Here is a 14,692-nt window from a genome sequence, read left to right as displayed (position 1 = left end):
GTTTTGTCTGCTAATCTTTTGTCAGTGAGGAGTTGGTCCCTTTGTTGAATGCGGCGTTTCATTGCTGCCTGTAGAAGAGCGGCCTACAATGCGGTGTACGTCCTGGTGTCCGGTGATGGTGCGGTGATGACAGCGGATGCAGTGTGCATAGCCTCCGAGGTAAGTGTTGGCAGGGTACAGGCATATCGGGCTTTCTCAGTCGAAATTTCGTGAAGGTCGAAAATAGCCTCCATCTGCATGAACCAAAATTCTGGCTCATCTGCGTTGTATGCTGGAAACCTGGTAGATAAATCCATGACGAAGATCTAGTTTGTGACTAGGTGTTCTTTTTCACTCACTGGGTCACCATTGTAACGGTTCTATTGTTACGTAAAGTATGGTGACAAATAAACACAGACACTAAGATACTATACATATATTTGGTCGAATATACAGAAGTACACAGGTGATACTTTGGTGTGAGTTGAGCACACTGAGCGTCGGTACAGTATCTCGCAAGTGTCTGCTCTACCACACTTGAAAGTAGACTGGTTAATGTTTGATTGATTGATTGATAAAGATTAAGCCACCCAAGAGGTGGCACGGGCATGAATAGCCCGTAAGTGGTACAATTTTTTTTCCCCAGTGTTCTGAGGTTGCATTTAACCATCAAGCTGTTATCGTGGGGGAGGATACTGCTTCACAGTCTTTATGAGGGTGTCCAGCTGCTGGACACCTTTGTTGACCAGGAGAGTGGCTGTGTTGATGGCTTCAGGGTGGCCACTGCATGATTCAGGAACTCTTAAAGCTCTTCTAAGGTCATTGGTTGCTTCACATTCCAGAAGATAGTGAAGTAATGGCTTTTCAGGGTTAATGTTTGTTATTCTGCTGCTTATATGCTCGGGCAACACCTCACCGTGTTGCCCGGGCAACGCCTCACCCCATTCATCTCCAAAGGTTGACAGGAATATTAACAATGCATTTGGAGCGAGTATATTATTGGGATAATCTACTCGCTACATATCACTCTAATGTAATCTCACCAACCTTGACCCATGACAAGTTATCGCAACACATCATCTTTCAGCTATCCAAGGGACTGAAAATGGTTATTAATAAAGAATACCATGTATATATTCACCTTTATTAAAAACACACATTACATATATATAATAAATTAGTTAGATTGTATTTATGTACAACAGCTTAAATTCAATACCTAAAGAAAGGGAGCTACCGTTTCCTGTTGCATAAGTGACAGGGCCACAGTGATGGCGGCTACCAGAGCCGCCAATCAGAGGCCCGCCAACTACCTGAGTCATAATCACCTCCCGGAGACGCCATAGCCATAAGCGGGAAGTGTACAATCATTTTCTCACTCACATTACAACATCAGATTGATTTAACTGGAAACAAGGCGCCAGCGCCACCTTGGCAAGTCAGGCAAGCCGGATTACGACTCCATGGTGACTTACTGTTTAAGGCAAGATTTCCAGTTGAAAAATTTATGTATATATATATACACACACACACACATATACAGCCACAGAAAAACACATGCATACATACATACACACACACACACACACAGCCACAGAAAAACACATGCATACACAGCCACACACACACACACACTCTCTCTCGCCCTATAATCTAGGCCCAAACTAATTTGTCAAGGCTCAGACTATTCTATGTTATCAAACGGACTGTTAAGAGATAGAACTACATTTGAATAAATAATTAGGACTTTGATTATGCAGATCCTGACCATAGGACTATAATTTTCTCAATATCATAGTTTTTGAAGGTAAGTTACACATACACAATGTATAATATTTTACACATACTGGGGACATTGTATCAAAGTTAAAGAAATATTGACACAATTTGAGACATGTACATGCTTTAGGATAACAATTACCTACAGGAATATATCCTTTCACATTATGTGTAGACAAACAAACCACATAATTATGGAAGATGGGTTACCAACTTCCAGTTTGCAAACAAAATTATATCTGACCATCCTTATTATTTGTATTTCAACAGCAGCTGCTCATCTTATATTTCTGTAGGCCATTCTGTAACAAATAATTTCTACCTCAGTGTATGCTACAATAAATGGTCGACACAAGAGAGAGAAGAGAGAAGAGAGAAGAGAGAAGAGAGAAGAGAGAAGAAGAGAGAAGAGAGAAGAGAGAAGAAGAGAGAAGATAGAAGAGAGAGAAGAGAGAGAAGAGAGAGAAGAGAGAGAAGAGAAGAGAGAAGAGAGAGAGAGAGAGAGAGAGAGAGAGAGAGAGAGAGAGAGAGAGAGAGAGAGAGAGAGAGAGAGAGAGAGAGAGAGAGAGAGAGAGAGAGAGAGAGAACTTTAACATGTGAAAACTTCAATCGAACCAACTTTCTGATGCTGAGAGCCTCACTAACAGTAACAGCACACATGGAAGTGCCGAAGTTAGTTCATGTCCCACTAATCTACCAAAGTGTCCTTGCTGGTTGGTCAAGAAGCTATTGCGGCGGCCTTCATAACTCCCGCGGTTGATGGGTTTTAAACCCAATGCCAAACCAATGATGAAATCAATGACTTCAAAATTTCTTAATAGTGTTCACAATAAATAAACCCTAGCCTAACTTTGAAGATAATGCCAAATTAATCTGGTGCTGTAAACAACCAAGCCAATAGCGGTACTTTTGAAGATGGATTCAACATCATACTTAAATCATTAAATTTCAGTTACTGGAGTGTGTGTCAGCCAGCCCATCAGTGTGAAAAAGCAATGTGCCAACACTTGCTTAATAAATGAGTATTCTCAAGTGATTTTTACCTTTAAGTTTGGTTTGGTTTAGGTCTTGAGGACTATCAACCTCTGGAGGGTTAAAGACACAAGTTGCTACCTGGCCAACCACCAACTATACTTTAGTCCTGAACACAGTACATTCCTAATGTATACTTTCACTATATATATTCAAGCACCAAGAAGTTGGAGGGAAGGGCGTTTTGTGTCTTTAAACTATGGATATTTTGATCAACTCGGCACTACTCTAAGACTCACAACCAGTTTGTGATTATTAAACTTTCACAAACTGTTAATAGCATACAAATACACATAAAAGAGGTGGCCAGGATAATATCAGCAGTTCGACGCCTGCAACATATGCATTTCAATTGAGCCAGAATAACACAGCAACTGGTAGTGTGCTGGTAGCTGGTAGCTGGTAGCAGCTGGTAGCTGGTAGCAGCTGGTAGCTTCAGACCAGACCCATTTCTCAACAAGTATAACAAATTCAAAAGATTTGGTCAGAAACAAATGCCGATATATAAATAATAAGTTGTATTATAGAGAAGAAAACCCTGATTTCTGACATTCAACTGCAATAATATAAAAAATTATATAGCCTTATGATAGTAAATTGTAATCAAGATGATTGAATGACACAAACAAAATATGATCGATTATGATGGCAAGTCAATTACAGCACAAACATAGAATGTTAAAGTGAGAGTTAAAGGTAACTGATCCAGTGATAAACGGTAGTGAACTGAATGAATGAATGATTAATAATAACTACTAACATACGCTACTCAGTTGCTAGCAATAATCATGGCTAGCATAAGTTACTGTGTAAACAGGACGGCTGTCATCACCACAGTGGAGGAAGGTGGTCAATGCGTAAACCACCACACCGTAATGAGACATTAACAGGCATTTACCACACATTCTCACCAGCTGTTAGCAGAATGCACATCATTCTCACCAGCTGTTAGCAGAATGCACATCATTCTCACCAGCTGTTAGCAGAATGCACATCATTCTCACCAGCTGTTAGCAGAATGCACATCATTCTCACCAGCTGTTAGCAGAATGCACATCATTCTCACCAGCTGTTAGCAGAATGCACATCATTCTCACCAGCTATTAGCAGAATGCACATCATTCTCACCAGCTGTTAGCAGAATGCACATCATTCTCACCAGCTGTTAGCAGAATGCACATCATTCTCACCAGCTATTAGCAGAATGCACATCATTCTTCATGTCTTAGACAACACTACACCTGTCCTATTCTATTTACAAACTTAGAAATATGGCTGCTACTCTTGCAGGCTTGTACGAGATACAAGCCGACTAAGACGACATTAATCAACATTTGCTTGCATATTTTTTTTGGTAAAATATATTTGACGTAAGAATATTTTGGGGGGGTAGATGGCAAGAACAGTTATAGGTACACAATGACTGACTACCATGATGGCAGGTGCGATTGGTACCCAAACAGTTACAGCAGCACTCGGTACATGTATGGCAGCAAAAGTCCGAATTACCTGTATTTACGCAGGCGTTGAGTCACAATAACGTGGCTGAAGATATAATAACCAAACCACACATCACAAGATGGAGAAACGGCGACGTGTCGGTCCGTCCTGGACCCTTATCAAGCCGTGTGTGAACGTAAGACACACACACACACACACACGACTTGATAAATGGTCCACGACGGATCGAAGCGTCGTCGTTCCTTCATCTTCTGATGTGTGGTCTGGTCGTCATACCTGTATTTACATTACCAATGCCAGTCACTAAGAACAGACTAGGAGACCAGATACGGTATTTACAAAGGTCGCCGCTGGGACGGACATCTGAGCTGCTGATTCCACTTTTAATGCAGCAAATAGAATCATTGAGCAATTCATGTTTTTCAAAGCAGGAAAACATCTTAAATTTCTTCTAAATGGCACTAATTATTTTAGAGGTTAAGAGGATATCCAAACGGAAAATGAGGTAGAAACAAACTTGAGAGGAGTTAGATGGTCGTAGACGAATAATATATGTTGCTATAGAAGGACCACATGTGGTGCTATAGAGAGGGAGGGAATTATCCGGGGAAAGCTCCAAGCCATTACGACTATATAGCACTTGGAAGAGGTCAAGATAAGGATTAAGGATGGGACGGGGGAAGGAATAGTGCACAACCACTTGGACAGTTGGGGATTGAACGTCGGCCTGCATGAAGCGAGACTGTCGCTCTACCGTCCACTCAAAATGGTTGGGCTAGAAGGACAGGGAACTAGGCTATAAAGTGGGAGAATCCACTGAGAAAACAAAGACACATTTTCTTCCATGGTGTGTTCCATCAATGATGTTTAGTGACTGGTAATACATAGGGTCATTTTACATAAGTTATTCAATTTAACATCACAGCTCCTAGAGGATTTGCACCAATTGCCGCATACAGTTACCGAAGCCCTGTCTTAATATATGTAATATATACTTTACGAACTAGGCCGAGTGGGTATGTCTCTTGTATAGCCTCGATAATAGAGGAGAAATATGAGATCTTTTATCTAGATTTGGAGTTCGACTGCTCCTTAGCGTGCTTCTTTTCTTCAAGACTTTTTTCTTGTTTTCTGGATCACTTTCCTCTTCAATTTGCAGCTTTTTAATTGTATGATCTTCTTTGTGGTCAGTTTTGTTTTTATCAAGTTCTGTTTTGATGACTTTGTAGTCGGTGATATTTTTATTAAGTTCTGTTTTGATGACTGTGGTATTTGTATCAAGTTCTGTTTTGTTGACTTTGTGGTCGGTGCTATTTTTATCAAGTTCTGTTTTGTTGACTTCGTAGTCGGTGGTATTTTTATCAAGTTCTGTTTTGTTGACTTCGTAGTCGGTGCTATTTTTATCAAGTTCTGTTTTGTTGACTTTGTGGTCGGTGCTATTTTTATCAAGTTCTGTTTTGTTGACTTCGTAGTCGGTGGTATTTTTATCAAGTTCTGTTTTGTTGACTTCGTAGTCGGTGCTATTTTTATCAAGTTCTGTTTTGATGACTTCGTAGTCAGTGCTATTTTTATTAAGTTCTGTTTTGATGACTTTGTGGTCGGTGCTATTTTTATTAAGTTCTGTTTTGATGACTTTGTGGTCGGTGCTATTTTTATTAAGTTCTGTTTTGATGACTTTGTGGTCGGTGATATTTGTATCAAGTTCTGTTTTGTTGACTTTGTCTTTTTGCACATCAACACCACCTTCAATCTTGAATTGGTCTGGATCCTCTTTAGTTTTTATATTTTTCTTAATATTTTGTATTTCTTCATTTTCAGTAACATTATCTTCATAGTTTGTTTTGTTTAAACCTTTATACTTCACCTGAGCAGAGTTCTCTGCCTGTGTAAAGACCCTAGGTTGTCTGGGAATGCCATCGCCAATACGATTACCTCTTGGGTTCACCGAGACGTCAGCGTCACCCATTCTCTTCAAGGCCACGTTTGAAACCGTGTCAAGTTGAGCCGACTGCAGCTTCTTCAGGTCCTCGGTGTTGTGAGACAAGAGCGCAACGCTGTCGAAGTTGCCTACCCCGGAGAGAGTCAGCTGGGCAGCGTTGATCTTACGGTAACTCAGGGCCATAGGTAGGTTGGCATCGTAGCTATTGGGGGAGTTTTCACAGTTGACGTAGTACCAATAGTTGCACTGCAAGATGGACTGGTCGAACAAGGTCATGTTCGGGCACAAGAAACTGGTCATGGTGTTGCCCATGGCAGCGGGGAGACACAAGTGGAACACCTGGGGGGAAGAAACAGGGGTATATGAGTGGTTTGTAACACTAGTGGTGGGTATATAATATGACAATGAATGCAGACGACGAGTCACAATAACGTGGCAGAAAATATGATGACCAAACCACACATCACAAGATGGAGAAGCGACAACGTTTCGGTCCGTCCTGGACCAATATCAAGTCGTACGTCCCACACACGACTTGATAATGGTCCAGAACGGACCGAAACGTCGTCGTTTCTCCATCTTCTGATGTGTGGTTTCCTCATCATGGGGCATGAATCATGAAAGCTCTTGCCAATCTACTGAGACTGAGTAAAGGCACATTGCCCCAAGGAATATAATCTAACGTGGCATAGATCTATATTCAGAAATAATGAACAACCCGAATACACTGTTATAGGCTCACAACAGATGTAGTCATTGCTTGTAGCTAAGTGCGAAAGGTTTTATTAATTTTATATACTACTATAATTACAGAAAAGCAACGACAAAGATAACAGTTTAAAGAAGAATATTAATATCGAGCGTTGATAAAAGGTTCTATTTACCTTGCAGCCTAACTGTGTGTCAGCGTAGATACCGGGCAGGTATTTCTGCTCCTCGCAGAAGAATCTAGTTCTTGGCACTTCGACGTGTTCATGGAAGCCGTAGATGTCTCGCGTGGGCGAGTAACCTGGAGGATGAAATTCTTCGGGAGCCTCACGAACCACGAACATCTTAGCAGCGAAGGATGGGACGTGATCCGTGTCCGCTGGCGTGTCCGAATTCAACTGACGAGAGAAAGGAAAAAGTTCAGTCAGTTGCAACTGATGTGTTAAGTCTGACAAGCATTTTATTCTCATTACCCAATGAACTGTAGAACTCCACATTCTGCCTCTGTCACAGTTCCTTCGTTTAAGTGTATCAAATGAGTTATAAATATCTATAGACTCTCTACACACAAAAATCACAATAGCGTGATGCATCAAATGAAGTTTAGATGAAGGCGCGTCTGGGATCCTCTCGGACGTGGGTTCGAACCCTCATCACGGTCCTTATGGATTTGTTCAATATCGATAGATATAAAACGTGCTTCATTGTCATTGATTTGTTTTAATAGTCTGTAAAGGTGGGATAAAAATTTTGCGAAATAAAATATATGTATTCTATTATTATATGATTTAATGTACCACTAAACAAATTCCTCACAAAGCCTCGTCTTGCGTTTTCTTTGAGATAAAAACTAGACATTTCAAGTCAGGTATGAAATCATAGAACATATAAAGATTACCAATCAAAATAAGGGTTTTAGGTCTTTGTTTAATTAACTGATCTTCGTTATCTACTCTTAAACTATTCTTAAAACTAAACTACCCAGCTGAGCAATTTATCTCAGACTAAACTACCCAGCTGAGCAATTTATCTCAGACTAAACTACCCAGCTGAGAACTTTATCTCAGACTAAACTACCCAGCTGAGCACTTTATCTCAGACTAAACTACTCAGATAAGCACCTTATCTCAGACTTATACAAAAATGCACCATATAGTAAATGACTGATGACCATTAAGAATACGACATAATACATTGTATAAATCTAGAATATATTAATTAAGCCTCCATGACATACCTTGAGCACCTCACCCAAGATGGGACCAACTGTGGGCCCACGTGTGGGAGGCTGAGTGTGAGGCGAAGACGAGGCGTGATCAAAGCTGACTTGAGGAACTTGGTCACTACTGCTCAAGAAATACTGCTCCTGCTCCTGCTGGTGTTGAAAGGGTGGTGGACCGTGAGCAATCACCTGAGGTTGAGGTTGGAAACTTCCCCCGAAAGGATTCATGATGCTATCTAGGAATGGGATCCTCCAGCCGCTTTGCTGTGGACGTCTACGTAGGCTCGGGTGCAATGGACGGTTTTGCGGGGGAGATTGAGGGCTGAATAAGCCAAAAAAACTCTGTCGCCGACTGGCTTCTGGTAATGGCGGGGGTCGCAGCCTGAAGGCTGGACCAGGCCTGTAACAAGAGAACATATATGAAGTTAATTTGATGTTTAATAGTAAGTGAAAAATATCGAACACGACTTGATTTTGAGGATGACAGCACTAATCCGAAGATTAGAAATTTCACAACATTCACCAAATTTATTGGGTTAGAGGTTTTCTTCAACAACAAATTGTAAAATCATTTTTAATAGAAACATTATTGAATGTACTTTAATACAAATTACAAAGCCATACAATGTGAACATTGGTAATGGTTTGTATTATTTTTTATCAATTTTTAATTTATCAATTAGAAACGATTTTAGCAAAATCATTAATACAGTTATCTCATTAAGGATGTCACTTCCTGGAGCTCACTTGTATTGGTAATTAGGGCTTCTGCAGCTTCCTCTTGTTCTTATGTCTATGAACCAATTTTACAAAACCATTGTTTTCACTTCACATGAATGCTGCCTGCCTATAACTTACCACTCTTACTTAAACTTACTTCCAACCACTTGAGCTGGACAGTAGAGCGATGTTTTCCTTTGTTTAGTTTGCTTCATGCAGGTCGGCGTTCAATCCCCGACCGTCCAAGTGGTTGGGCACCATTCCTCCCCTCCCCCCGCCCACGTCCCATGCCAAACCCTTTTCCTAACCCCTTCCAAGGGCTGTATAGTCATAATGGCTTGGCCCTTTCCCTTGATAGTTCCCTTCCCTTCTGCCCATTTGTTTCCGCCTTCTCCAGGGATCGAACCCGGACCCTTAGGACTACGACTCCCGAGCGCTGTCCACTCAGTCGCGAGGCCCACACACTCTACTCACCTAGTTGTGCTTGCGGGGGTTGAGCTCTGGATCTTTGGTCCCGCCTCTCAACTGTCAATCAACTGGTGTAGAGATTCCTGAGCCTACTGGGTTCTATCATATCTACATTTGAAACTGTGTATGGAGTCAGCCTCCACCACATCACCGCCTAATGCATTCCATTTGTTAACTACTCTGACACTGAAAAAATTCTTTCTAATGTCTCTGTGGCTCATCTGGGTACTAAGTTTCCACCTGTGTCCCCCTTGTTCGTGTCTCACCCATGCTGAAGAGTTTGTCTTTGTCCACCCTGTCAATTCCCCTGAGAATTTTGTAGGTGGTTATCATGTCTCCCCTTACTCTTCTGTTTTCCAGGGACGTGAGCTTCAACCTTTCCTCATAGCTCATACCTCTCAGTCCCGGAATGCGTGTGTGTAATTACCTAGGTGTAGTTACAGGATGGGAGCAACGCTCGTGGTATCCCGTCTTCCCAGCACTCTTTGTCATATATCGCTTTGAAACTACTGACGGTTTAGGCCTCCACCACCTTCTCGCCTAACTTGTCCCAACTGTCTACCACTCTGTTTGCAAAAGGAAACTTTCTAATATTTTTTGGTCATCTTTGTTTCCTTAGCTTGAATCTGTGTCCTCTTGCTCTTGAAGTTACCGGTTTCAGGAATTCCTCTTTGTCAATTAGGTTAAAATTCCCATTATTATCTTTAACTGGTGATCATATCGCCTCGTTTTCTTATATCTTGCAGCTTTGGGACATTTGGTGTGTGAGTGTGTATGAGGAGGAGTGTACATACCTGACTCGGCGTCTCTGGGGAAGTATGCCCTCATCTTCCCTCCTCTCAGCCGGCGGGAGACCCTCAGAGTTCCGCGCTGTGTTGTCCTGTTGGGGCACGAACGGTTAGAGGGAAATATATCTCTACATTTTCTTCCTCTCACTTTTATCAAATTTTGTAGCTTCTCTTTATCACGAGTCTCATCCTCTCTCTCTCTCTCTCTCTCTCTCTCTCTCTCTCTCTCTCTCTCTCTCTCTCTCTCTCTCTCTCTCTCTCTCTCTCTCTCTCTCTCTCTCTCTCTCTCTCTCTCTGGCTCTCTCTCTGGCTCTCTCTCTGGCTCTCTCTCTAGCTCTCTCTCTGGCTCTCTCTCTGGCTCTCTCTCTGGCTCTCTCTCTGGCTCTCTCTTTGGCTCTCTCTTTGGCTCTCTCTTTGTCTCTCTCTTTGTCTCTCTTTGGCTCTCTCTTTGGCTCTCTCTTTGGCTCTCTCTTTGTCTCTCTCTCTCTCTCTCTCTCTCTCTCTCTCTCTCTCTCTCTCTCTCTCTCTCTCTCTCTCTCTCTCTCTATAAACCATTGCTTCACCCCGTCCTCACATTCCAGTTACTATCCGATCCTACTCTTCCTTCTATACGCCCGTTCTCGCACTTGCTTATAGTCAATATTTTGCTTATGAATAAGTACATATGTGATATACTAATTTATTGTGAATATTTGAGTTTACCTCAAAAGCTGAATAGAAAACCACAACCTAACCTAACCTTCTTAGTATATTAAGTACTATACAGTACTAGGTTTGCACTATTGCCCGATAATTGCCGGACTTTATACCTCTCTGTCCCCCGGACTTACATTCCGCTTGTGGTAGCCGCCTGCAGTGTTGTGGATGGACTGTGGGAAACCTTTCTCATCGCCGAAGCCAAATCCTGAAACAACATATATCCCCGGTTAGTTTTGTGGTGGTTGTATAGGGTGGGGTATTGATTGTGGTGGTGACAGTGACTTTGATTGTGGTTACGGCAGGGGTTGTGACTGATTGTGGTAGTGGTTGTGAGTGGCTGCAATATTTGTTTTGGCTGTGGTTGTAGCTGAGGTAGTGGTTGTGGCTGTGGTAGTGATTGTGGTAGTGGTAATGGTTTTGGCTGAGGTAGTGGTTGTAGCTGTGGTAGTGGTTGTGGTTGTGGTAATGGTTTTGGCTGAGGTAGTGACTGAGGCTGTGGTTGTGATAGTGGTTGCAGGTGTGGTAGTGGTTGTGACTGCAGTAGTGATTGTGAATGTGAATAAAGGTGTTGTTATGGTTGTGAATATCATGTAAATGGCTATAGGTGTTGTAGTGGTTGTGCAAGCTGTATTAAGGGCCATGGGTATTGCAAGTAAAGGAAACAGTCCTCATCTTAATCCCAATACATTAAGACCATGAGCATGACGTCCGTTGACCCTAATATGCTTGTGGAGGTTTATAGTCTTGAGTAGATGTCATAGAGTAGATGTCATAGAGTAGATGTCATAGAGTAGATGTCATAGTAAGACGTGTAGATAACGTCAATATTGTTTACAAAACATCAATATTACGTAGAAAACGTCAATATTGTTTAGAAATCGTCAATATTTTGCTTAGAAAACGTCAATATTGTTTAGAAATCGTCAATACTTTGCTTAGAAAACGTCAATATTGTTTAGAAAACGTCAATATTTTGCTTAGAAAACGTCAATATTGTTTAGAAAACGTCAATATTTTGCTTAGAAAACGTCAATATTGTTTAGAAAACGTCAATATTTTGCTTAGAAAACGTCAATATTGTTTAGAAAACGTCAATATTGTGTAAAAAAAAGAAAAAGTCAATATTACTAACTCTAATTTTTACAAATAAAGTCGGATTTTTAACGGATTGGTCGAATCCGTAAAGGAACGCGACGTATTAGGTAAAGGAAAACGGGTTGAGAATCATCACTATTTTGAAACGTTGAATGACTGAAGAAAAATATTTATAATTTTGTTACGAGATTGTGTTTCAGTTCTTGGGATACATACGCTCTCAATATAACATTTAAATGTCCTGCTTCAGCTCTTGGGCTCCTACAAATAGGATCGACATTCATCATTTCACAGGGCGGGGACAAGCTACGATCTTGAGTAGGGTAAGGAGTAGGATCTTGAGGAGTAGGGTAAGGAGTAGGGTAAGGAGTAGGGTAAGGAGTAGGATCTTGAGGAGTAGGGTAAGGAGTAGGATCTTGAGGAGTAGGGTAAGGAGTAGGATCTTGAGGAGTAGGGTAAGGAGTAGGATCTTGAGGAGTAGGGTAAGGAGTAGGATCTTGAGGAGTAGGGTAAGGAGTAGGATCTTGAGGAGTAGGGTAAGGAGTAGGATCTTGAGGAGTAGGGTAAGGAGTAGGATCTTGAGGAGTAGGGTAAGGAGTAGGATCTTGAGGAGTAGGGTAAGGAGTAGGATCTTGAGGAGTAGGGTAAGGAGTAGGATCTTGAGGAGTAGGGTAAGGAGTAGGATCTTGAGAAGTAGGGTAAGGAGTAGGATCTTGAGGAGTAGGGTAAGGAGTAGGATCTTGAGTAGGGTAAAAAGTAGGAGTTACTTAATGGAATTTTCACACAATTAATTTCTATTGACCATTCTTGTCTCTCCAGGAGACACAGTAACTAGGAGCGACGTTGGTTCGACGTTAATTCAACGCTGAATGGGCGTTGTCCCTGTATATTGTAGGCCATTATAGGGTGGGTCAGACGTTAGCTCCTGGGCCCCTATACAACACCCCCTAATCTGGACAAATGATGTTCATTTAACGAAGCAACGTTGATGACGCTGATTCTATGTTGATTCAAAGTTTATCCTAAGTTGATTTACCCTTGATTCTACGTTAGTTCAACGATGATTCTTATGTTAATTCAACGTTAATTCTAAGTTGATTCAACGTCGTTCTACGTCGATCCAATGTTGATTCAACGTCGTTCTAATGTTGATTCAACGTCGTTCAACGTCGATTCTGTTTCTTGAACATATTCTGCGCGCTTACTGTTTAGCTTTTCAACATCACTCCATATTATACGTGCATTGCTTTCAGCCAATCCCAATGCCCCATTCCCCCCCCCCCCTCCTCATATCAATTGGCTATACAAATGCCTTCCCGCCAAACACACACCGAAACTAAGCCGTTGGTACAACGTTCGAACAAGTTTTAACACCTCCTAACCAGTTATAACAACCAATATAGCAAGTTGTAACAACGTTCTAATACGTCATAAACACGTTAAGCCAAGATATAACAACTTTATTACAAGTTGTAACAAGCGGAAAATAGAGACAGTTTCGGTTTGTGTTTCCAGGGTTCAGTATCACAACAGATACTATAATATAAATTATGCCCTCAGCGTAAATCCGCCTTTTTTCCAACCACTTGGACTGGACGGTAGAGCGACGGTCTCGCTTCATGCAGGTCGGTGTTCAATCCCCGACCGTCCATAAGTGGTTGGCCACCATTCCTTTCCCCCGTCCCATCCCAAATCCTTATATCCTGACCCCGTTCCCAGTGCTATATAGTCGTAATGGCTTGGCGCCTTCCCTTGATAGTTCCCTTCCCCCTTCATCTATTCAATTGCTTCACCCTTATCACGCAGACGACGATGAGTCACAATAACGTGGCTGAAGATATGATGATCTAATTACGCATCACAAGGTGATGAGATGACGTTTCGGTCCATCGTGGACCATTATTGCATAAGACTTAATAATGGTCCAGTATGGACCGAAATGTTGTCGTTTCCCCATTTTCTAATGTGTGGTTCGGTCATATCTTAATCTTTTTATGTTCGTATAAAATGTACTTTTCTTATTAAATAGATATATTTATGTATTACTGAAGATACATATTTGAGGAGATAATCAAACTCTGAGATATACGAACACGTTCGTATATACAAAGTTACTTTAAAAATATTGAATTAACGCGATACGTTGCATGAACAATGGTGAAAATGGGATGAAAACCCAGACTTCGATATTTGTGAAATTTAGGTCAAGAATTACCCCCAAGTCTTTCACACTCTCCTGAGTGCCTTGTCAAGGTCTGAGTGTGTGATTAGGCCGAGACTTACATCTCAACGTCTAATCAATTAGACTAGACGTTGGATTAGACGTTGATATGTAAGTCTCGACCTAACCATGCACTCAGACCTTGACAAAGCCCTCAGAATGCGAAAGACTTGGCGTAAATCTTTTAAATCTAAATTTCACAAATACATAAGCATTGGTTCAAATTCAAATGTTTATTTAGGCAAAATACATACATACACGGGGTGATACAAAAATTGATGAATTTATAGATAAGAGCTAGTACATACAATGCCTAAAGCCACTATTACGCGTAGCGTTTCGGGCAGGTCCCTGGAATACGATCCCCGCCGCGAAGAATCGTTGTTACAACCAAGTACACATTTTACTGTTGAGTTAAACAGAGGCTACAGTTAAGGATTTGCGCCCAGTAAATCCTCCCCGGCCAGGATACGAACCCATGACAAAGCGCTCGCGGAACGCCAGGCGAGTGTCTTACCACTGCACCACGGAGACTGGTAAACCAGAGACTATTATGTCTGTGAGAAAACATTACCATTACT

The 14,692-nt window shown here is 41.5% G+C and overlaps 1 protein-coding gene across 1 annotated transcript in view; it reads right to left on the bottom strand.

Annotated features, from left to right (window-relative positions):
* Nucleotides 1-1,104: 1,104 nt before the first annotated feature.
* The window catches only part of LOC123771043 (uncharacterized), a 70,293-nt gene continuing 56,705 nt past the window's right edge, over nt 1,105-14,692 (bottom strand). The window contains exons 4-8 of the mRNA XM_045763315.2: nt 10,927-11,000; nt 10,103-10,188; nt 8,136-8,520; nt 7,075-7,296; nt 1,105-6,529 (exon numbers count right to left, since the gene is read on the bottom strand). Coding sequence (XP_045619271.2) covers nt 5,255-6,529; nt 7,075-7,296; nt 8,136-8,520; nt 10,103-10,188; nt 10,927-11,000 — 2,042 coding nt within the window. The 3' untranslated portion in view covers nt 1,105-5,254. The remainder of the gene's footprint in view (nt 6,530-7,074; nt 7,297-8,135; nt 8,521-10,102; nt 10,189-10,926; nt 11,001-14,692) is intronic.

The sequence above is a fragment of the Procambarus clarkii genome, chromosome 65 (genome assembly GCF_040958095.1).
Source record: "Procambarus clarkii isolate CNS0578487 chromosome 65, FALCON_Pclarkii_2.0, whole genome shotgun sequence".
In the NCBI taxonomy this organism is placed as follows: Eukaryota; Metazoa; Arthropoda; class Malacostraca; order Decapoda; family Cambaridae; genus Procambarus; species Procambarus clarkii.
This window is presented reverse-complemented; position numbering and strand designations above follow the sequence as displayed.